Consider the following 22,317-nt stretch of genomic DNA (forward strand, 5'->3'; position numbering starts at 1 on the left):
AAAAAGATGCAGGTGCCAGGGATGCTGGTAGCTATGTCACCATCCTGGGGAGCCCGAGAATGAAGTCAGGTGAGAGATGATAATGGCTTGGAGTGGGGTGGTAGCAAGGGAGACTAGAGACGTGGGCAGAATCAAGAACCTGGTAAAGGTTGGATATGGTGGGTAAGGAGAGAGGGAACCGTCTAAGGTGATTAATGGATAGTGGCGTCCTTCCCCCAGGAGAGGGCGCCAAGTCTGTGAGGTAAATCATGGACTCCATTTTGGACGCATTGAGCATAAGCGACTTCGGGCCAAAATAGAATATGTAACCAATAATCATTTGCTTTAATAGACTGAGTTGAGATACTCTCCCCTCCTTGTCAAGAACTCCTCGCAGGCATTATTCCTTGTCTCAGGGATAAATGAGATCAGCATAAGTTGGCTACCTTTGAAACATTATAATGATCACACAGTAGTTCAAAGACTCCGTTCCTAATCTTTTTACTCCTATGAATTTGCTCAGTATTTGCTATCTTTCACTGACCAAACTCTAATTAACACAAATCTAACTGATGAAAATCCCAACACCAACAGAGACCTTCATGATCCTAATTTTTAACTGCCTGACAAACATTAAAAGATGCAAAGGTGTTGAAATCTAGTGATGTCTACCACCAGTTGAGGAGAAGGGAGACCTTCTGTAAATGGCAGGTCTCCTTCTATCCACAGGTGGAGACGTATGATCAGCTTTGGTGTTCTGGTCCAGGATGGTTCCTTTTCTCACAACAGTTGTCAGATCACTTGGAGATGCCACTCACAAAAACTCTCTCAGTTTTGGTTATACAAATAGCTCCTTCTGCCAGCATAACTTACTTGTTCAGTTCATTTTGTCCTGCCACAGCAGTGTTCAGGAAAAAGTCATTCCTGAAATATAATTCCTATCTCCAGACTCTCCAACAGTATAAACTCCTTCCTGATTCTAAATGAAGATGTCTGAAAATAAAACCATACACTTGACTTCATAAAAATGAAATATGGACCTACTATTTAGAGTTAACAGTCAAGTTGCTGACACTAAGCCATCACTTGGATGAGTAAGCTAATTGTGTGTGTGTGTGTGTGTGTGTGTGTGTGTGTTAAGTAAAAAGGAAGAAGGTGTGGTGGAAAGGAAAGTGCCCAGGAAGGCAGGAGATCCTCTTTGGAGTTCTCAACTTAGTTCTGCCACCATTTAACTTCAGATATGTTACTAGGCTGCTCTGTGCCTCAGTTTACTTTTGTCTTTTTTTTTTTTGCGGTACGCGGGTCTCTCACTGCTGTAGCCTCTCCCGTTGCAGAGCACAAGCTCCGGACGCGCAGGCTCAGCGGCCATGGCTCACGGGCCCAGGTGCTCCGCGGCATGTGGGATCTTCCCAGACCGGGGTACGAATCCGTGTCCCCTGCATCGTCAGGTGGACTCTCAACCACTGCACCACCAGGGAAGCCCCTCAGTTTACTTTTGTGTTAAAGGCAGAGGATAATGAATCCCACACATTCTTCTCCATCAGAGGAAACAACTATATAGAGCATCCATTCAATATGTTTTTGAAAATAGAAGGATTTGGACTTTTTTAAAACCATGGCTAATTCACCTAAGCACATTCCTTGAAACTTTATCAACAGATGGGTCTCAATGAAAGAGAAATTATAATGACAGCAAGGGCAAGAGGGAAAAAGCACCCTGAACTTCACTCAAGCAGAATGGCTGATCCAGTGTCCAGTAGCAGCAACAGCACAGAACTGTCCCAGGGCCCCGTATTTGACATCCAGATGTCCATGTGCTTGAAGCGATGAGGTAATGTGGACACCTGGGTGGGTTGGTCACTTTGGATCTTCGGTTTGGTGCCAACACTGCCAATACTCTCTTCACCAAAAGGGAGTTACTACAAAATCAGTCTGCCACTGAAGCTTCCACCAGACGCTCACCACTCTTTACGTCTTCTAAGACACAAAACAGTTCGACACAGATGGCTATGTCTCTTTTCTTCATTTTATGACTGATACTGTCCAGAGTTACTGGAACTCTCAGTTTTTAAAGGAAGAGGGAATATGGGTGCTGTGACTTTTACATCCTTTGCTAACATCAAGAAACCAAGCCACATATTTTTTAATAATGAGAATCTGGATCAAGTTCAGTGTATAGTTCAAAAATGTATTCCAATTAAACTATTTAATAGAGTCTTGGCTTTTCCTCTAGCCCCATTTCACCACCATATGTATCCAATAATTCCACACTCATTTCCCCCCATCAGCATAAAAAGGGACTCAGTGAATAAGTGTGACATTTGGGTCTGAAAGTTCAGTTTCTCTTAAACCATTGTTTCCCACATGTCAATAATAAGTCTTCAGATCAATAAAATTTCAGTAGAAGCACCATGAAACCTGCTATGCTCTACACCTTAGCAATGCAGGCTCCCCTGCAGCTTCCCCATGCATGCACCTGCCCAGTGGGTCCACATGCTGGTGAAATGCAGGTAGCCATCCACAACTATCACTCCACATCTGTATCCACGCACATTTCAGGTGGCTGTGCTCCAAGATTTAATCAGATAGTGACCCTGCCTACCTGAGCCACAGTGCCACCAAGTGACCTCATTCATTGTTCATTAAGTACTTCCTGGGTCCCAGGCCCTGGAGTAGATGTTGGGGACACAGCAATGAACACAATGTCGCCACCAATGCTTGCTCTCAGGAACTGGCAATATCCCTGCCCACCGTCTCATACCAGCCTCTGTGATACAAATTCCTGCTTAGCTAGAGCTTGGAGAGTCAACACATAAAGCAAAGGCAGATGAGCAAGAAGCCACCTCAGAAATAAATAGGGTCAAGTAAGTGTCTTTGCATGACACGTTTTCATTTATAAAGCATGTTTATATATTAAATATATTAAATGCATTTATAAATGCATATATTAAATAAAGCATGTTATATATTAAATTCTTCACAAAAAATAATTATCCCTCTTTGGGGTGAGGAAATGGACTCAAGAGTAGAAGTAACTTGCCAAGGTTATATAGAGAGTTAGTGGCCATCAAAGATGAAGGCCCAGATTTCCTGACTTCCATAAACCTCTGCCTCTTAAGGGCCACCAGGGCGTCAAAGCCGCAGTGACACCCTGAATACATATCGACCCTGCTTCTATGACAGCATTATGAGGAGCAAGTCGCTTCATACGAAGGGCTTCCATTTCTCCTCCACTTATTAAAAAAAGAGATGGAAATTCTGGATCATTTGCCTCCCCGGATCCCTGTGAAGATGTACGGTCTAATCATGTTTTGAATAATTATTAATCAGAACAGCAACATTTCCTGTCCCTGATACATTTTCTTCTCAGTTACATAAGGGGAATGAAGACAGTGATGATGATGATGATGACAATGACAGTTAGCATGTACTGAGGGCTTACCGTGTTTTTAAATGCATTATCTCATTTAATCCTCACAAGAATTTTATTATATTCTCCCACTATGCAGATGAGAAAACTAAATGTCAGAAAGGATGAGGGACTTGGCCATGTCACCAAGCTAGGCAAGAACAGTGATAAGAGCCTAACCCAAGTTGCCTCACTCCAGAGCTGCTGCTTTTAATCACCATCTCCATCTTAAAACCTGAGGGAGTTCAGTAATTCAGGTTACAAAACCTAATTTAGTGTGCAAACTGCTAGAACCTCCCTGAGAAGGGAGTATAATATAATGTGTTATCAAGTCCCAGAAGGGGCTCCTACATCACAAAGCCCCAAATTCAAAAACTAGGACTCTATTAATGGCAATCATTTGACAGAACAGAAGGAGCTCAATCTGTAATTTTGATCACTGTCACTTCGGGGCAAGAGGAGGGTGGAGAGGAAAACTCACAAAGTGTCTGACATTTTGGGAAGCTTTCACTTGGGTACCCAGGTGCATGGGTGCTGCGCCTTGGGAGAGCCAGTGGTTAAACTGAGAAAAGGAGTTGAAATCCGCCCATGAGCCATCTGTACACATGGCCACAGGCTTCCCAACCTGAGCTGCAAGACAAGGGAGATTAGAAACTGGATGAAAAGCACAAAGCAATGGAAGGAAAAAGCCCACTTCGCCCATGCACTTGAGATGGGTGTGGCTCCACATCAGCAAAAACGGAGACAGCACAAGTTACAAGATTCAGAGTGGCTTGCGGCAGCTCCCTCCCCACTGTCAGACCTGAGCGATTTATTCCCATTGTCGGGAGCTAAGTTGTTTCTCATCCACAAACTAGAATAAGAAAACCGATGAGGCTGCCATGAGTAATAAATGAAATTATTATGAAGATCTCCAAATCCCAAGGGCTACATGAATGCTTAGTGATAGAAATAATCATGTCACCACCATTACGTAACCTTGCTTTCGGGAAGGGAGAGAGAATTTGGGGTGCCAGGTGAAACACTGCCTCTGAAACCTGCTTAGTTGCACAAGTGGTGATGCTTTGGTTATTTACGGAGCTACCTAGTTCTCTTCATTCCAGGAGAGTCGGTGTAACTCGTGGCTTGGCTTGGGGCCAGATGTGCTATATTCAGTTCAGCTCCCATTCCCTCCCCAGCGCTGTCTCTAAGCAGAGGCCTTGCCCAGGGCTTTACCTTGCTGCTTTTGCATGGTGGTGAAATCTTCAAAGGTGAGTGTGCGCACAGGGGGTCTCCAGAATGCATAAGTCTCCATGATGGCTTCCAGTCCGGTCCTACGCAGAGAAAAGCCAGCAAAGGAAGTTGTAAATAATCCCAAGAAATGCATGGACTTTTTAAAAAAAAGTCCTGAAGTGGTTTGTCTGAGAAGCGGTATATGAATAGGCACTGAGAGATACCACCACCAGGGTAAATTAGTCTGGAAGAGCACAGGTACAGATGTCGCTGGATTGCAAGAAAAAGAAGAAATTAACCCAATTCAGATTATCTGCAAGCAAGTCAGAGCTATGATGGAATTTCACTCCAACCTGTCTTCAGAGAAGGTTTGGTCTGCATGAAAAAAAAAATGTTAAAGGTCAAGGTCACTGATATCATGAATAGAGTTTAGCAGAGAGTAGCACTGACCATTTCTCTAGCACAGGATGACGTGATCATCATTACCACACACATTGACACAGCCTGTCCCAGAGTCAACTCCACCACCGGGTACGTGGAGTCAGTGAAACTGTCATATTTCTGTGCCTTGAAAGGCTTCTTAAATCCTCTTAAACAGAGACAAGCACCATAATAGAAATAGGAGAGGTAAGCACTCAACTATACTTGAGTTTCTGCTGCAACAAGAAATACCTACCTGAAGGCACAAAGAGGGTTTGGTCCCAGAAATTATACCTCAAACAAAAAGACCAATACATGTCTGCAAATGTTTATCTGTATTTTGTAATATAATAACCAAACTGGTCTTTGAGAGTCATGCACTTGGGACTCCAGGAAACATCCAATATTTTACCAATGTATTACTTTAAGGCTTCTGTTTTATTGACACTAGAAATTCCATTCATTGAACTATGTGCACACTGCCTAATTTATCCTTCAATAAATTCTCTCTATCATATATAGGTATATATATATGAGATGTTGATGAACATTGTTTTAACATAATTATCCAGGCTATCTGGATTATCTTAGACATATTCTTGCTGATATTCTGTATCCTCAAAACAGAATATTGGTTGGTGCCTTGTTTGAGGCTTTGAACTCAGCTTCTGATTATTGACTCCTCTTTAAAACTAACTGCTTCACTTCTAGCTAAGTGGAAAGAGGTGAAGTTAGGGTAGAGGAAGGTAGGAGAAGGAGGGTGGAGAAGAGGAGGTGGCATAAGTCCTTTCACTGCAAAGTTGCTGGAAAGTAACATGGTGTCCCTTCCTGGAAAAGACAAGCTTTCCCTCTTGAGATGAAACTTATGCTGCTGTCCTTCTCCCTAGGTAATACATTTCCAGCTTTCTCTTCAGTCTGGCACAGCAAGAATAAAGTGAGAAGCTTTACTTTAAGTGAGAACAAGTAGCCCTTCCTTATAAATGACTATAAGGTCCCCTGAGGTTCTTCTGTGATGAGCTGCTGATACACTGATTGGCTCTTTGTGTTGGAAAATTTCCTCTCTGAACTGGCCTTACTTGCACAGTTAACTTTCTAAAGTCTTCCCCGGAATCTTGGAGGCTTTAAATACACCAATGTTGGCAAATTAAACTCTGTATTTTTAGAAGAGGTTGAGAGGAGAGGGTGTTGCATGGTGTTTATTAGCTGTTAATCTGTTAAAAGTAGGAATAGAAGACATTTCCACATAGTCACCCTGCATTAACGCTGAATGCAGTACATGAAACTACTTGTGGGAAGAAAGAGTCCAGGCAATTAGGGAGCTCAGAATAATAAGGGGATAGGCGGATAAAGCCATGCTGAGCCTTGATGGATATAAAAAATAGATAGGCCAGGCTTAGATCTTACTGCCCTGTTCTGGAATGTTGGGGGCTCACCAGAACATCTTAGGATTCCCTTTAATGGCACGGGAGGCTCACTGCAAATGGCAAGGTCTCTATTGTTCCACCTCCTAATCCATTCTTCCCAGCAACATGTACCAATGATGAGGACAAAATATTAGCTCAGGGACAAAGAACAGTCCCTTCTCATTTCATAATAAAGTGATAGAAGACTGTGAGGTAGCTATAAAACACTGATATACTGACAATGTTATATTTATTAAGGGAATAAAAAACCAATGTTGATTTTATTTTCATAACAGGCAAAAAGACTACAGCAAAGGTGTTAATAATTTTATTTAAGTAGTCAACGCTGTATAGGATAGCGACCATTTATCCATTTATCCAAATCTAATGATACCATCTCAGATGGAGAGTTATCCAGCCTCTGTGTGAGTATTTCCCAAGGAAAATATTTAGTTTGGGGACAGATCTGTTAGAAAGTTTTTTGACCCTGTGCTGGAGTATCTGAGGTAACTTTTACCCTCTGGTTCCATTACCCATGGGTAAATGGTAAGAGTGCCAGACACTTTCCACATCCTCATCATGAAGACCTTCCTTAACTGTTAAGAACATAATGTATGACACATCACATATGGACACACCCATGGTCCATCCAGTCCAGGTGTCTTCACAAGAAGGGTCTTTTTGGTGACGAAGTTGGGTGAGGGGGATGACTACCAAAATCTAATGGCTAAGTCCACACATTCCTAACCACACTTTACTAATCTGTTGTGGATCTATCTCTCATAGATTCATCCTGGACCTTACTGAATCTATTTATATATTCAGGGTGGATGTCTTTTTTAAGAAATTAATCCTATTTGTTTACTATATGCCACATCTTAGTTGTCCTCAAACTCCATTAAGCTTCCTTGGATAGATCTAATTGTTCAGTAGTACTAATTCTATTTATCAGGATTTGGTGAAGTGCCACAGCAAGACAAGTATTAGCTAATTCACTCTCCACCATGTTTTCCACCTCCCAGTACTTAGCACAATGCCTATTACATGACAAGACTTCAATTGATATGCATTAAATTAATAAGTAAAGGAATTATTTTTATTACTATTTTTATTTATTTAATATTTATTACTATTTTTATTACTGAGTCACAATTTCCTGAACTTTAACCAGAAATCATTTTTTCTAAGCCTAAAACTTAGGAAAACAACTTGATATTAAATCAAGAATCTGAAGACAGAGAGAGTCCTCTAGAACTGGTGACTTGGGAGTTGCTTCTACGTATAGCTGTTTGTGCCTTTCTTGACTCAGGTTCCAGAGAGGTTTCAGTTTTCATTTGGTTTCTTCTTTGCTGGTCATGGAATTTCTGACCTTCAACAGAGTCTGAGTTCCCTAGCAGAGGCCAGTCATTTATACTCTCATCTTCTCTTATAAGAATCCTTGCCAACCACCTGTTGACGTCTTCAGCCACTTGGATGTCTATTCAAAGTTTATACTGAGCAACACGTTGTTTACTTATTCATCATCATTGTATCCCAGTTTTATAAAACTTTATCTCAAGGTTCTTAAAAGTGAATTCATTGTCTAACAGATAAAAAAATAGTGGTGTTAGGTAACCACATGTCATTAACATGTTCCACATGGTGGGCCTCTCCGGGTCTGCTGAACACCAGAGACCTGATGTCATCTCTTAAGTTTCCAATCAAAGATGATCAAATTGGCAAGTGTCCCCCTCTTGCTTACTTTTCCCTGTTTGCTCCAGTGACAACAGAGACCACATCCAAACCCCCTTTGTTAAGTCATTTGGCTGTAATCACCTCTCTGATTTCCAGGCCTCTTCTCTTTAGACTTTTCAGTCTGCTCACTGGCCAAACCAACAGAATGTACTGAAGAGAAGGGAGAAAAGGAAGGACAGGAAGCAAGCCAAAGAGCTCTTTGCAAATTGATGATGCCTTGAGATCAACTGATTTGGAAAAATAGCCAAAGTGCACGGAAATATTCTTCCAACCTTCTCATTCAAAAAAAAAAAGCTGGGACCATCCCTTTGAAGTTCAGCAAATATATGATAATTATAACAATTACAACTACATTCATGAACTGTTAGGTAACACAGCAATGCATAGTTTCTGCTTTTTATTTCTCTTGAGATAGAAAATGATTTTTTATGTTTCTTTCATTTATTTTCTTTGTAATTCTGACATCTGACTCTTTGCTGATAATACCATTAACAACAGGAACCTATGCTAGGGATTGATAAGATCACTGGTTATCTCTCAATAGAAGACAGTCAGGGACTAAGGGAAGTCTACTGAGATGGGGTCTTGAAGTCAAAAAGGGGTTATCCAATCAGGAAAACAATTATGTGCTAGGTTCAAGAGATATAAATGCAAAAAAGACACAGGGTCTTTACCCTTAAGGAGAATCCTGCTCAACAAAAAGATAACAACATGTAAATGACTAATTTCTGAACTGTGTGATAGATGCTACACTGGAGATGTGTAGACAATGCCATGAGGCACTGAGCAAGATGTACTGAATACACCTGAAAAACTCAAGGGGGATTCCATAAAAGGCCAGTTATTTAAGGTTAATGTTACAGGGCACTCAGTAGTTTTCCACACAGACAAGAGGCAGAAAGAGCTTTCTTAGTAGAGTTAATAGTATATGCAAAGACGTGGAGGTATGGAAGAGAAGCCATGTTCTAGGAACTGAAAATAGTTCAGGGTGACTGGAGCTCCAGGTGCAAGATGGGGGCCGGGGTGGGGGAGGCAGGCGGACACCATGGGTATTTATTCCATGTGAGGCACTTGGATTTTATCCCATGGGCGATACTATGCCCCTGAACTCCTTTTCTTTCTCCTCCTGTTCCAACATTTGAAAAGACACAAAACCAGAATATACTGTTCTTTCAAATCTAATCATCATGTGTCAAATTTCTAATCCTTTTCCTTGGACTGTCCTTGGTCCACTGAGGTTAGGTCAAACCTTCCACACATCCCTCTCCTTCACTGGATCTGGAATTGGCTCCTATCTTTAGATTCCTCAGGATATTTATTGTCCAGAGATATTCTTAAAGACCTCCCAGTGGAGGTCTGCAAATTGGCAAAAGAGCCATCATTCAAAACTTGGCTTTAGATGTACAATAAATATATCTACCTGATGAACTGGATGTCATTGATGTGCTTGCTTTACAATGGTTTGGACGAACATGTATCCAATGGACAGATGACTGGAGTTGAGTTAAAATTGTTCCTTACCCAGTGATTCCCAACTTGGGAACCCTGTCCCCACTTGGAGTCTGAATAGGTAGCGACGGTGGTCCATAAGGAGTTTTCACTGCCTCAAGAAGTACAATAAAAATCCTTGATAACACAAAGCAGGCTGACTAAAACAATAAGTTTCTTTGCATTTGACTGGCATGGTCTCACTTTAACTTAGTAATACTAAATCACACAAGGGGCAGATTAGCATAGTGGTTAAGAGCACAAGGTCAGGAGCTAGACTGCCTGGGTTCCAATTGCAACCCTGCCGCTTACTAGCGCAACGTTGCCTAGTTGTATAACCTTTTCACGCCTAAAGTCTCCCTACCTGTAAAGTGAGGATAATGATATATTTCCTCCTAATTGTAACTTAATAAATGCATATTGATTAAAGACAAAATATTTCAAAACAAGAGAGAAAATACAATGAAAGCGTGAGGACCAGTGGTCTAACTCAAGTAAAAGAAATCCCGCCATCTGCTCAGATTGTGATCTGTAACACGAGAAAAGACTTTTCCTTCACTGGGATTCAAGGCTTTGTCAGCCCTCTGGCTCTGGATTGAATGTGGAAGAACCTCTACGTTACCTAATTTCATTTCTCATTCTCTCCTCTAAAAACAAAAAACGTGTCCCTCAAGCCTCTTTAGGCCTCATTATCTTGCAGATATTTCAGATTCCAATATGTTAGCCATTAAACAGACGTCTATCTGTTAGATGACACCATCCCTGGGCAAGAGCCATAGATAATAAAACAACTGCCAACTTTCTCTGGCAAACCCACATGGCCAAGAGGACAATGGTGGAAAAGATTCATGACAGAGGAGGGAGAACAAATAACAAGGCAGAGAAAAATGTTAAATACTGGTTGAAAGACCATAAGCCAGGGGACATGAAAAATAACTAATGCCTGGATGAATAGGAGGAGTCTGGCAGGATGCTGCTGCCAGAGTCCAGTATGGAGCCAGCTACCTTGAATTGCAGATGCGGCAATGCCTGCAGGGGAGTCCAGCACTGATTACTTCCATAGATCTGCTGAATGGCACCCGTGCCAGGATAACAAGAGTATACACAATCTACAGGGGCTAGTGAGACTGCCAGGAATGAGCAGGATGAGATTGGCTGGAAAAATACAGCCAATGGCTCTAGGGAGAACAAATGAAAATACAGAAATTGAAAGTGAGGGAGATACTTGGAAAGTTGTGCTGGTTGAAGGAAAGCGAGTGGTCAGCTCCTTGGCTCTAAGCTTGCCTTCAGGAGTGACAGGGAAATGGAGGTGGACAAGGGCAAGCTATGCCAATCAGAGGAGTGACACCTCATTCTCTGGATGTTGTCACTGGCTGGCTTTGCAAATTCTAAAAGCTAATACCTCACTGTACTCAGTTTTACCGTCAGTAAATGGGAAAGGCTGTACTGATACCAATCAACTCAGAGGTAAAAATAGAAAACTTGGACCACAGATACTAAATGAAATGATTCTTACTATTATTTGTATACATATGATTTGATGCCTAGAAATAAATTTACAAGGTTGAACTATATGAAATTGCTAATATCTTACTATTTTTGGCCTACAACAAGGAAATTTTGTATGTTCAGCTTAATAGCTAAATAAGGGTGTAGACAAGATTTGAGATACTTAGTTATACTAGAGAAATCTACCAACAGATTTATACTAGAGACACACCCTGTACCTTGACTCCCAAAGAAAAGTTGTTTCTTTTGGATCTAAGCAAGGATGATCTGGCCCTGGGGCTAATCTTTTTTCCTCTTCCCTCCTGTTAACTTCCAGCACTCTAATTCCTCATCTCACAGTCCCCTTTCTGTCTGCATACTTGTCTTTGTTGGGTGTTGTGAGGAGGGGCTGGACCTTGACAGGAGTTCCCATCGTGCCAAGGAGGTGGCTCTTCACTCTGTGAACATGGCCTTGAGACAGCAGCTGCTTAAGAGGGGCATCACAAACAAATCTTTACTCCCAAATACTTTCCCCACAACCAGTAGAGATTCCTTCCTTTGGGTTAAGTCTTAGCCTCGTTAAGCATCCTCTTCCAACAAGTAAATACATCCATTCCCGTGATGCTCCGAATGGCTCCATTTTTAGATCACCATCCCCTGACACATGTAAGGGACACTAGGCACCGGAAAGACTGTCACGAGCCACATTCCCAGCAAACAGCAGTGCTTGCTGGAAACACTCTGAGAATTAGCTCAGATTCAGTGCCTCCTACACTTCAAGCTGCAGGCCCTATTGTTTTTTAGTGAGGGGCGACCTATTAAAACTACTTTCCCATGTAAACCAACCTCCCCATAATACAGGGCCTGCCACTGGCCCTTTCTGACAGCCCCTGCTTTGTGGAACTTGAGTGTCCTTATTCAAGCCTCCAGGGGAGAACTCCACAGAGACAAAGACATCCTCCCCAAAAGCTGCAGCAACTCCCTGGACTACAGAAGGGCCACTCCAAGGGGGACCTGTCATGCAGCCATAGCAGTGGCTCCTGGAGCACCAGGCCAGTAAGGAGCATCTGGAGGAAACCAGGTCACCTGGGACAATCCCCCTTGCAGTTGTTTTAGATACTATGGAAGCTGGAAGTACAGGTAAATCCCAAGGTCAAGACAGGATGAAGGTTGCTGACAGAGGAGAACCTAGGGTCACAGAGTCCATGGCACCTCTAAAACAAGTTCATAGAACCTTCCCTCCTCTTGACAGGTCATAATTTTAATCTTCCCCTCTTTATGTATGTGTTTGCTTTGGAGGAAGTCACTGGGAATTATATAAAAGTTCCCAAGCTTACTCGGGCTTTCTGTAAAATCTTGGGAGCCACTCCTCACAGGGACAAGGTTTTCACTTTAGATGTGGGCTGAGACCCACAGAGTCTTCTTTCCTTATGCTCATCTGTCTATCCCCTTTCAAGTGCAAGGTCTCTGCAGTGGCAATTCTCCCTCTAGCTGAGCACAGTGGGCTCCCCAGGCACGTGGACAGATAGACATCCCGAGGCTGCTTCTCAACCACGAGACTCAGTGCAAAGACGAGTGCTTCTCTTCAGCCTCATGCCCTTTGTCTTCTCTTTGGAAAGAACTGAACCATTGGGGTGGCCACCACCAAAGATGTAATTTGACCTCTCATTTTGCTACTGTGACCTTTCTCAACTAAACCTCACTCTGCTTGGGCTCATCCTCTGGGAGCCCTTCTTTCCTTAGGCTCATGCCTCTGGAACTTGCTGGGTGTCTTCCTTCTCCAGGGAGCCAGGCAGCACAGACATGCACCCACTGTGCAGAGCCAGGTCAGATGGCCGGAAGGGTGTGCATGTCTAATCTACAGTTAAGCTAAATCAGTGTCTTCCAGCAGCAGTCCATCTCAGATTTGAATCAAAATTGCCCTTAATCTTTCAAACAAAGACTATTTATAGATTCACTCTTTCTTCCTTTCTTAGTTAGTATGTAAAACTAGCTCCCCATTCTTGCTCTACCTGACTCACCCTTGGTTGGGGTAAGGCTTTCTCCCTCCCGAGGTCCTGGTTTTTAACTTCTCTGCCACTCGTCAACTCTGTTCAATGTTTTGTAACTAAATGAATGATTATTATTTTACTTTATATACCTGGCACTACAGGAAAAGAAATCTAAGAACAGGAAGCTGAAAAAGGTAGAGTTCTGTCTTCAAAGGGCTTCATTCTAGCAGGGGCCAGACAGAACCCAGGAACACAGACCACAAGACAAAACTTACTGTCAGGCCGAGGGAATCTATTTTCCCCCAGGAACAAGAAGGTGTTACTGTCTCCTCTTTATAAGAGGAATCTCCCACAGGTAATGCTGGATATTGCACCATGGGGCTAGGCCTGTTAAAGGTAAATATATATTGACCCTTTCACCCAAAACTATATTTGGGCCACATAATTTCTGAGAAGTCTAGAAGGAAGAACAATTTAGACATAAACAATTTCCCTCCCATTGCAGAGACAATGCCTGGAAGAAAAATCTGTCAGTGTTTCCACTCCAAAAGAACCATATGTCTACTACTCTTCTCCATAACATGAACACACACACACACACACACACACACACACACACACACACACACACTTTGGTGGAGACTTCTAATCAGGGACATAATTACATGGGAATGAAAAGTAGCACCTCCATAAGTAAAGGCTGAAGGGTGGTGACCTTCTCACACTACAGCGTGTGAATGACACTTCTTAAAGAAGCAGGAGGAACTCTGATGGGCTCTGATGATGGTGATATCACAGAGCTGACACAGTGAACTCACTAGGACTCCTGTTGGGGTTCTGGATGGCCCAGTGGATATCATCCCTTGTCCTCATTTGAACTCAGAATAAATTTCCAAGAAAGACCTAGGAGACTGATGTAGTAGAGACCAAAATACCAGTTTTATTATTGATAAAAATTGTCTGGAGACTATAACATAGGTGTGAAGGCTGAAGGAGTGAGCTAGAACTCCCTGAAATCAGCTGACTTCCCAGACCTTCAGGCCTCCTCTGCTGGGCTTACCACACAGTGGGAAGAGCCCAGATGGTACACTTTCTGCAGACAAGCAGGTCCTAAAGAGTTCCAGACTCAGCAGTCACATCAGTCACCTTGGTTCCCACTGAGGGGAAGGAGAAAGTGATGGGGCTAGAAGCCAGGACTACTTCTCATGGATATCTCTTTTCATTCAAATAAGAATGGGGACTAAGTGTCCTCGGCACAGCTGCCTCAAGTTCTTCTCGACACTCAGAGGGCACTGTTGTGATCCCAGCCAGCTTCTGACTGCACTGCAGTGAGAGGCTTGCAGGATGAGAGAGACTCATGAGAGGCATTTCAAGAGAGTGCAGTGGGCGGCTGTGTCCTCCCCAGCTTTCCTCTCACACTCCCTTCTGGAGCCTCGGGATCGCACTGGCATGGATTGAGATCGACAAACCTGAATGTGTTTTGGTTTGAGGTTTGGCAATTTCTGTAACTCCAAAGTATTCCACAAATGTTTTGTGTTCTACAAAACCAAAAAATATTGGCCAAGCACTTTCCCCCCTAATTTTTAAGCTCATGTGTTTTTCAAGGAAATGTAATCCGTATGTTTGGGGTACATTTCTATGCAACTCATCAAACCATGCTCGTCTGTACAAGTCATTTGATGTCTAAAATGCATGGGGAAAATCACAGATTTATAAGAAGAACTGTGTTAGCACAAGCAGGGCCAGTGATGGGGCACTGGTGGGCACTGGTGGGAAGGTGATGAACTAACTGGATTCTGGTTTTGGCACAGGCCACCTCTTCCCAAAGATTTATAAATAATCCTCTATATCCTCATCCATCAATTTTCCCATCTGCAAAATGGCATTAATAATTCTTGCCCTCATCCTGCAGGCAGCTAGTGAGAGTTAAAGTGTGATTATCAGGTCATTTTGAGCTTTTTAAAGAGAAGAGAAAAGGGCTTCAATACTTGTCCCAACAAGTTGATTCTAGTCTAGCTTCCCAGACTGTGGGAGGATGAAAATGGCTTCTACCTTCCCTAATTCATCCTTGTCCCTTCATGACACAGGTGACTTCAGTCTCATCGTATCACAGTTTCACCTGCTAGGGACGTTCAGACTGACTTCCTGTCCTTGACTATGGAACCCTTTTTTGGGATATAGGAAGTAAATGACACAGTCATGGGGAAGAGTCTACACAGACAGAAAATATAGGTTGATTTATGTGGAAAAGAGAAGGTTCTGGCTACTTGAGTAGGATCTTTAAGTGGATGAAGGGAGTTTAGAGAGAGAGCTCTATTCTTGATATCTGTTGAAGATAAAATAAGTCAAGCTTAAACTGTTAGCATGATAAAGCACAAAGTGCACAGACTTTGACATCAGATGGACTTGGGTTTTCATCCCTTCTTCAATTAACTGTGTGACACTAGGAAAGCTGCTTAAACTCTCGGAGCCTGTTTCCTCATTTGTAAAATACAGGTTGCTTTACAGATTAGAAAGAATGTAAGTAAAAGCTCTGGAACACAGTAAGTGTTCAATCACAAATAACTTCTATAATTACTGATATTACTTAAAACAGCCTGCAGATTTAATAAGACATACTGAAGAATTTCCATGCAATCAGAAATAAATAAATAAGGCACTGACATGGGCTAATGAAGATCCATAGTTTTGCTTTCTTGGAGTTCTTACAAAGAAGAGCAGCCGACCAGGAAGGACAGACAAGTAACTGTCTGTCCTGAGCAGTAAGATATTCACCAGCATTAAGGCAGACACAGGTCAGGGCCAAATGATGTGTCAAGGTCCTTTCTAGCCCAGTGAGAGGACAGAAGAACCTTGGGACTTTAACTGAGCTGTCATCACAATTTCCTAACCAGAGACAAATGCTTCAAGACACAAGGTCTTAATCTCAAGATTAAAGTGTGGCTCCAATTCCCAGCGCAAGCTCTAATGTTGGTCAATACAGCCACTCTATTCCAATTTTCTGTTCTAAGTCATGCCTCTGAAAAACAAGGAATCCAATGGGATGACAAAGCAAAGAAAAAAGAGACAAAAAGAAAGCAGTCTTTGGAGTGCCAAGAATAAAATCAACAAATACTAAATGCCACTGGAGATGCAGAAGGAAAGAAAAAGAAAGTAGTTGGATAACTAAAGTCAGTAGGGTTGGTCTCTGGAGACAGATGGTGATGTCTAGAGTGGAAATTCTTAACTTTTGGTCACAGATATTTTTGAAAATTTGAAGAAAGCTGTAGACCTCTCCTCAGAAAAATGCACACGGCTCATCCACACACACGTTTTCTTTCAATATCTGGAACTCACAGAACTCCTGAAATGCATGCATGGACCCCAAGCTAAAGATCTTAAACACCCTAGAGGCTGCTTTATGAAAGGCCAGCTTCTATTTGAGCTCCTTATCACTAACAAGTTCCTCAATAAGCCCAGAGGCAGAGCCCTGAAAAGGAGGCAACAGGAGATGGCTCACAGGCATGTTTTGTGACCTGGACATGGAATAGAAACTAATTGAGAGGAAGAGGACTGTCTATCTGAAATGGAAGGAATAAGTATTGGCTTCTTCACTGGCTAAATTTTGAAAACAAAGGCCTCTTATTTTAAACAAAGAGTCATTAACTGGAAAGCATTCGGCCTGGAGTCCATATGCCTGAGGCTATACAACTAACCAGTTGCTTGACCTAGAAAATATTACTCAATTTTGTCATCTTCAAACCAGAAGTTCAAGTGAATTTTACTTACTCAATAGATGTGACCTTAAAAAATTCTGAGGAAAATAAAATTTCAAAGAAATCTAAGTGTATTTTAAATATGATAAAAGTTTCATAAAAAGTGCTTTCATAAATCATTTTGTAAAGCAAATCACTACACACATCTGAGTTTTAGCATAAACTAGGTTCTAATATAACGTGCTACATAGTTCACAAAGTGATTCTAAATATAATATTAGATAGTTTATCTGAAAACTCTTGAAGAGAAAATAGCAAAGATAAATCCTGACAAACTGTGTCATTCAGATGTAAAAAAAAAGGCCCCCAAATTAGGGAAATGTCTGAATATTAAAGTAAATAGTTATTTCAAGGTCTACACACTTACAGGACACATGTGTCATATTTGCTGTTTCAGTACAGTTTATATAAAATGAAATTTTCTGATTGAACAATCTTCAATGTATCTGCTTTCCCTGCCAATTTCAGCTCTCTCCTAATTCTCTGTGAATAACAGATTTTAATTTTATATATGAAGAATGAGACAGGAGGGATTTAGACAGAAGCAGAGTTAACCAGAAAAATACCACAGTCCCTAAGGCTATTCACAACAGGAGCAAATAGTCCTACAAACGTCACCAATTCCTAAGAGCTCCACATTATAACAACCTAATCATAATGATGATGCTGGGTCATCAAGAAAGAGTGTTCTATAGACTCTCTTTACTAAAGCAGAAAACATCTAGTAGAGTTTGGAAATATTTCCTAGGAGAAAAAGGGTCAATTTTTAAACAAAGTTTTAGCTCTTATAGGGAATACTTTTCTGAAAAATTTTATTTGTCCACAATTCCTTTCTTCCTGATAATGAAAAATAAAGGAGATATTACTATAGTTGCTGTAGCCACCTATAGAAACTTATCAGAAAAAGTTGCAATCTTTTAATGACAATAAATCACTGTCAAATTTGTTTTAAGTGACTAAATTACCAAGTATGACGCGAGGAGAAAAACACCATGAGGGATTCAATCTGATGATTTACAGTGTGTTAACAAAGAATTTGGATAGTGCAACCTTTGGGGGGCAGCTTTTTGATTCTTGGATCAACTATCCATTTCTCTTTGCCTGCGGCAGCACAGTTGCCTAGCATGCAAATGTTCTCCAAAAAGCCAGAGCCAGAAGCCACCAATGGGGCTTGGGGAAAAGAATGTCATATAGAAAAGAAAGGTCAGTGAGTCTCTTGCCCAGTTTGCTCACCTGTTTCTTCCAGAATCTCTGAATCCTTTAGCAAAAGGGTTTCTGTCAATTTTTAATCTGGTGATCTGGAAACAAACAAAAAAAGCATGAATTGTATTTATATTAACTGACTTCTTTTTTGGTTGCTCCTAGAATGTTAACAAAAATCACTCTGTTAACAACAACTGCTGTTTTTATTTAGTTTCCTCTTAGTTTGAGATTTATATTGAAGTTGACACAGGACTTGGTCCTGGCACACAGAAGTCTGACCCATCTGACCCACGTCTCCCTAAAAACCAAGGTTTTCCCAGTATGCGACTCTGTAAGCTCTCTTCTGCTCACCATCCTTGCCCCAAAATGGTGATAAATCACTTGCCCAGACAAACAAAGGTATCAAAATGGAAAACTGGACAGTGGTCAGATCAATAGTGCATGACACACAGGAGACAGTTGAAACATGCTTGTTGAATGATTGAGTAAATGAATGAGTGAGCAAGTGAGTGAAGAACGAATGAATGGGTTCAGTCAATCCAATCAGGTGCAATCAGGTCACCAAACGAATGAATGGGTTCAGTCAATCCAATCAGGTGCAATCAGGTCACCAGACAACCTGCCTCAGCCTGAAAGAACCAAATAGTTGACTGCATTTCCCATTTCACTTAAGTTGTGCCTTTCTTGCCGCTAGGGGTTGTTCATTTGATGACCTAAAATGGTCGTGTAAAGACACAAAAAAGGAGCTGGACTTTTGTCAAGGTTGCATCCAAAGAAAAATCTACAAATGTGGGACGGGATGGGGCAGGACACAGTGCAACTCACCCAGTCTCCAAGTCCCACAAGCCAATCAGAAGAAACAAAGAAGCAGCTTCATAAGGCTGAGCAAATCCAATGCAAACAGTTGTGTGACGTGGGTTGGATGGGTCCTTAGTAGACATCTGGTTCGACCTCCGCTCAATGCAAGAGTCCCTTTCTACTGCATCCTATCTTAGTCCCCTCCCACTCTGCAACCGTATATATTACCCTCTGGCCTCCAGACTAGAATGGCCTGACCAACGAATTCCATCTGCGCTCTTGTGTTTCCGCCTTTAGCCTTTGTCATGGGAGGCATTTGGATACCTCCTGTCTGAACCTGATGTTAATGACTCGCTGTATTCAAGCCATAGAAACTTAGAGGTGTGGGTTAAGGAGCTCAGGAAAGGAGGAAAGTCACTCTCAATAGAAGGTAATTCTGGAAAGAAGGGGATCTCATTTTTAAGACCATCTTCCCATTTCTGATCACCATAGAATTTACCACTAGGACGGCTGAAGTTGTTTCTTGTGTTGCAAATCTTTCCAAGTCCCTCTTCTGTCTCACTTCGTCAGAGTGGAATTTCCCAAAGCCACATTCTAAAGGTCTTTAAAACGCAATGTGAGATTCTGACAGACTCTGACTTGAAAGTACCAAAGGTTTTTTTCCCCCCTAAACGTCCTTTGCCTCTAGAGTGGCACACTAATAATGTAGCACTCATAATGAAGCAAAAGCAATTTTACATCTATTTTATAGGCCAGAGCAGGAGGCTGAAACTTTGGCTTTCTAAAGTCTAGTGTCTGCCTTGTGAACATTGCATTGAGTTTAAAGATTGTCACTGCTTTTCTGTTGTTGACTTAAAATCAGTTCTTTCTTCCTCCATAATCCACAGCAATAAACCACACACTATATTTTCTTTTCAAGTTGGGGTTATAATATTTTATTTTCTCCTTCAAGTTGGCTTATCCTGTCTGACTCATTTATGATAGGGGTTTCTGATATATGATTGTGCTGCTATGTTTTGGGGGCACAGACACCTGTAAATATAACGACCTTCTATTTCATGGTCCTGGGAGAAATGGTTGAAAACCAGTTCCCCACAGCTCCCTGTATCTCAGGCCAAGGAGTCTGCATGGAGATTTAGTAGACAAATGACACCAAATGTTAGGAAACACAACACCTCTATACTTGTTTCAAAGCTTTTATTGTGGGATTTGGGCTGCTTTATGAAGAGTGTGATTGTGCTACTCATTATTCATTTATTATCAAGTGCCTTTTGTGTGCAAAGCAATGTGACAGGTAGCACAGGTGACAGCATGGCAGACAGTCAGTATACAGCTGTGTATCATCCCCCCCCAAGAAGTTGATAATTGAGGAGAAAAAAAGACATACATATTAATAATTACAATGTAAAACAGAAAGTGATAAGGTTTGAAATATAGGTAAAGGGCCCCAAGAGCTTAAAGGAAGCAGTAATTGCTCCGAGCTGAAAGGCTGTGGGGTTTCACTTTAGAGGAAGCACGTGAACCAAGCTGGGAAGGATGCATAGGATTTTAATGAAAACTGCAAAAAGGGGAGAAAGGAACAAGGGAAGCATTTCAGAAGAAAGGTCCTATGTAAGCCATAGAATTGAAGTGGAAAGGAATGAAGCATGTTTGAGAAACACTGAAGATTCCAATTTGACCAGAGCACAGGGTACAGGAAGGGAAGCAGTGAGAAAGAAAGCTGAGATGCTGGCCTGAGGCCACATCATGAAAAGCTTTTACTACCCTGCAGACATTTAGATACTTTATAGGTAGAAGAGAGCAATCCTAGCTATCCAAACCAAATTATGATCCCAGTTAATGCTTGTGCTGACAACTTAGGCTATATCTACAAATACCAAGGGTAACAATGACAGTATTTTGGAGGAATAAATCAATGTATTCATAACCTCAATAATCCTTAGTTTCTAATAGTCCCATGGTTTCCATATCAAGAAACTCGTGGTAGACTCAGTATAGAAAAGGATGCAAATGAGAGCTTGCTGTCCTACAGGAGACAAGGATGTTGCATAAGGTTGAATTCTCATCAGGTAGAAAAAGAAATAAAAATCCTCCCCTTCCACTCCAGTGGAACATGAGAAGAGAGGAGAGAGACAGAAGAGAAGCAATCAGTTAGACTTACATGTGCCTTAGCTTTCTACTCAAACCAAAATCCAAGGGCGGTTGAGGGGAGACTCAGAGGAACACTAGCAGGGTCACCTCCATACACACATGGGGGTGGCTGTACCAGTATAAGTGCTGTAGGAAGAGACCTGAGTTAGGATCCCCAAGCCTTCCATGGCCCTTCAGCAGTGGGTCAGGGACTCAGAGGTCCTCACATGCCATGACAGGGAAGGCAGGGTGAACCTGACATAGAGGTGCTACAGTCCAGACAGGAGTCAAACAGAGGCCCTGGATGAGAACTGAGGTGAGACTGAGTCATTCAGGGAGGCCCAGGAGGTCCAACTGAGGCAAGAACACAAAAGCACAAGGTCAGCAGTCTCCTGCCAGTAAAACAAATCAACGCAAGGAACCCCAGGACCAGCCCAGACCTGACCCCACCCCAGCAGAGGTCAGTGAGGCCCAAAGAACAGCACAGGGGTCCACAAGCAACCACAGTGAAGGCTCAGCAACCTCACTGCCTCCACCCCTGCCCATGCACCGTACATCTAGAGACCGTCTAGAGCAGGAGGCGAGGCTCATTTGAATAGTTAATTTTCAACCCTCCCCTCAATTACATTTATCAACTAGGCTCAAATATGGCGGTCGATCTCCACCTCGTCACCTTAGACCAGGTCAGTGTCGTATTTTGACTAAACTACTCTAAATGCTCTTCAAACTGATCTCCCTCCTTCCACTCTTGTCCCTGTCCAATCTCTTCTCTTCATTCAGCAACCAAAGCGATCTTGGTTAACACACCATAGCTGGACGATGTCATTCCTTCAGTGCCTACCACTATGCTCGGAATTCAATCCAAACTCCTTGCTGGCCTTGTGGGGCCAGCATGACTTGACCCCTGCCCATCTCTCCATCCTCACCCACCCTCCCCTGACTCTGGTCCCCAGGCTCCAGGCAACCTGAGCTGCTCTCAGTGCTGGAATGTGCCAAGCTCTTTTCCTGCTCAGACTCCTCACGTGCACTCTACCTCCAGACTGCAATGCTCTCTTCTGTACTCTTCATATAGCTGACTCCTCATCCTAAGTCTGAATCTAAATGTTATCTCCTGAGAGGGGTCTTCCTTGATCCATCCCTCCAAAATAGGATATTTCTGCCACTCTCTTTAACTACACCCTCTTTAATTCCATCTTTACTCTTAACCCAGTTGGTAATTATACATTTATTTTGTTGTTTACATATTTACTATGTGTCTCTCCCCCTAGACTACAACCAGGAACCCTGTCTATTTGATATACCATTTT

At 42.1% G+C, this 22,317-nt stretch overlaps 1 protein-coding gene across 1 annotated transcript in view; it reads right to left on the reverse strand.

Annotated features, from left to right (window-relative positions):
• Positions 1 to 22,317, reverse strand: part of TBX15 (T-box transcription factor 15) — a 102,746-nt gene that overhangs the window by 7,062 nt on the left and 73,367 nt on the right. The window contains exons 6-7 of the mRNA XM_060090364.1: positions 18,113 to 18,177; positions 4,604 to 4,701 (exon numbers count right to left, since the gene is read on the reverse strand). Of these exons, the coding sequence (XP_059946347.1) occupies positions 4,604 to 4,701; positions 18,113 to 18,177 (163 nt within the window). The remainder of the gene's footprint in view (positions 1 to 4,603; positions 4,702 to 18,112; positions 18,178 to 22,317) is intronic.

The sequence above is a fragment of the Mesoplodon densirostris genome, chromosome 2, assembly GCF_025265405.1.
Source record: "Mesoplodon densirostris isolate mMesDen1 chromosome 2, mMesDen1 primary haplotype, whole genome shotgun sequence".
NCBI lineage: Eukaryota > Metazoa > Chordata > Mammalia > Artiodactyla > Ziphiidae > Mesoplodon > Mesoplodon densirostris.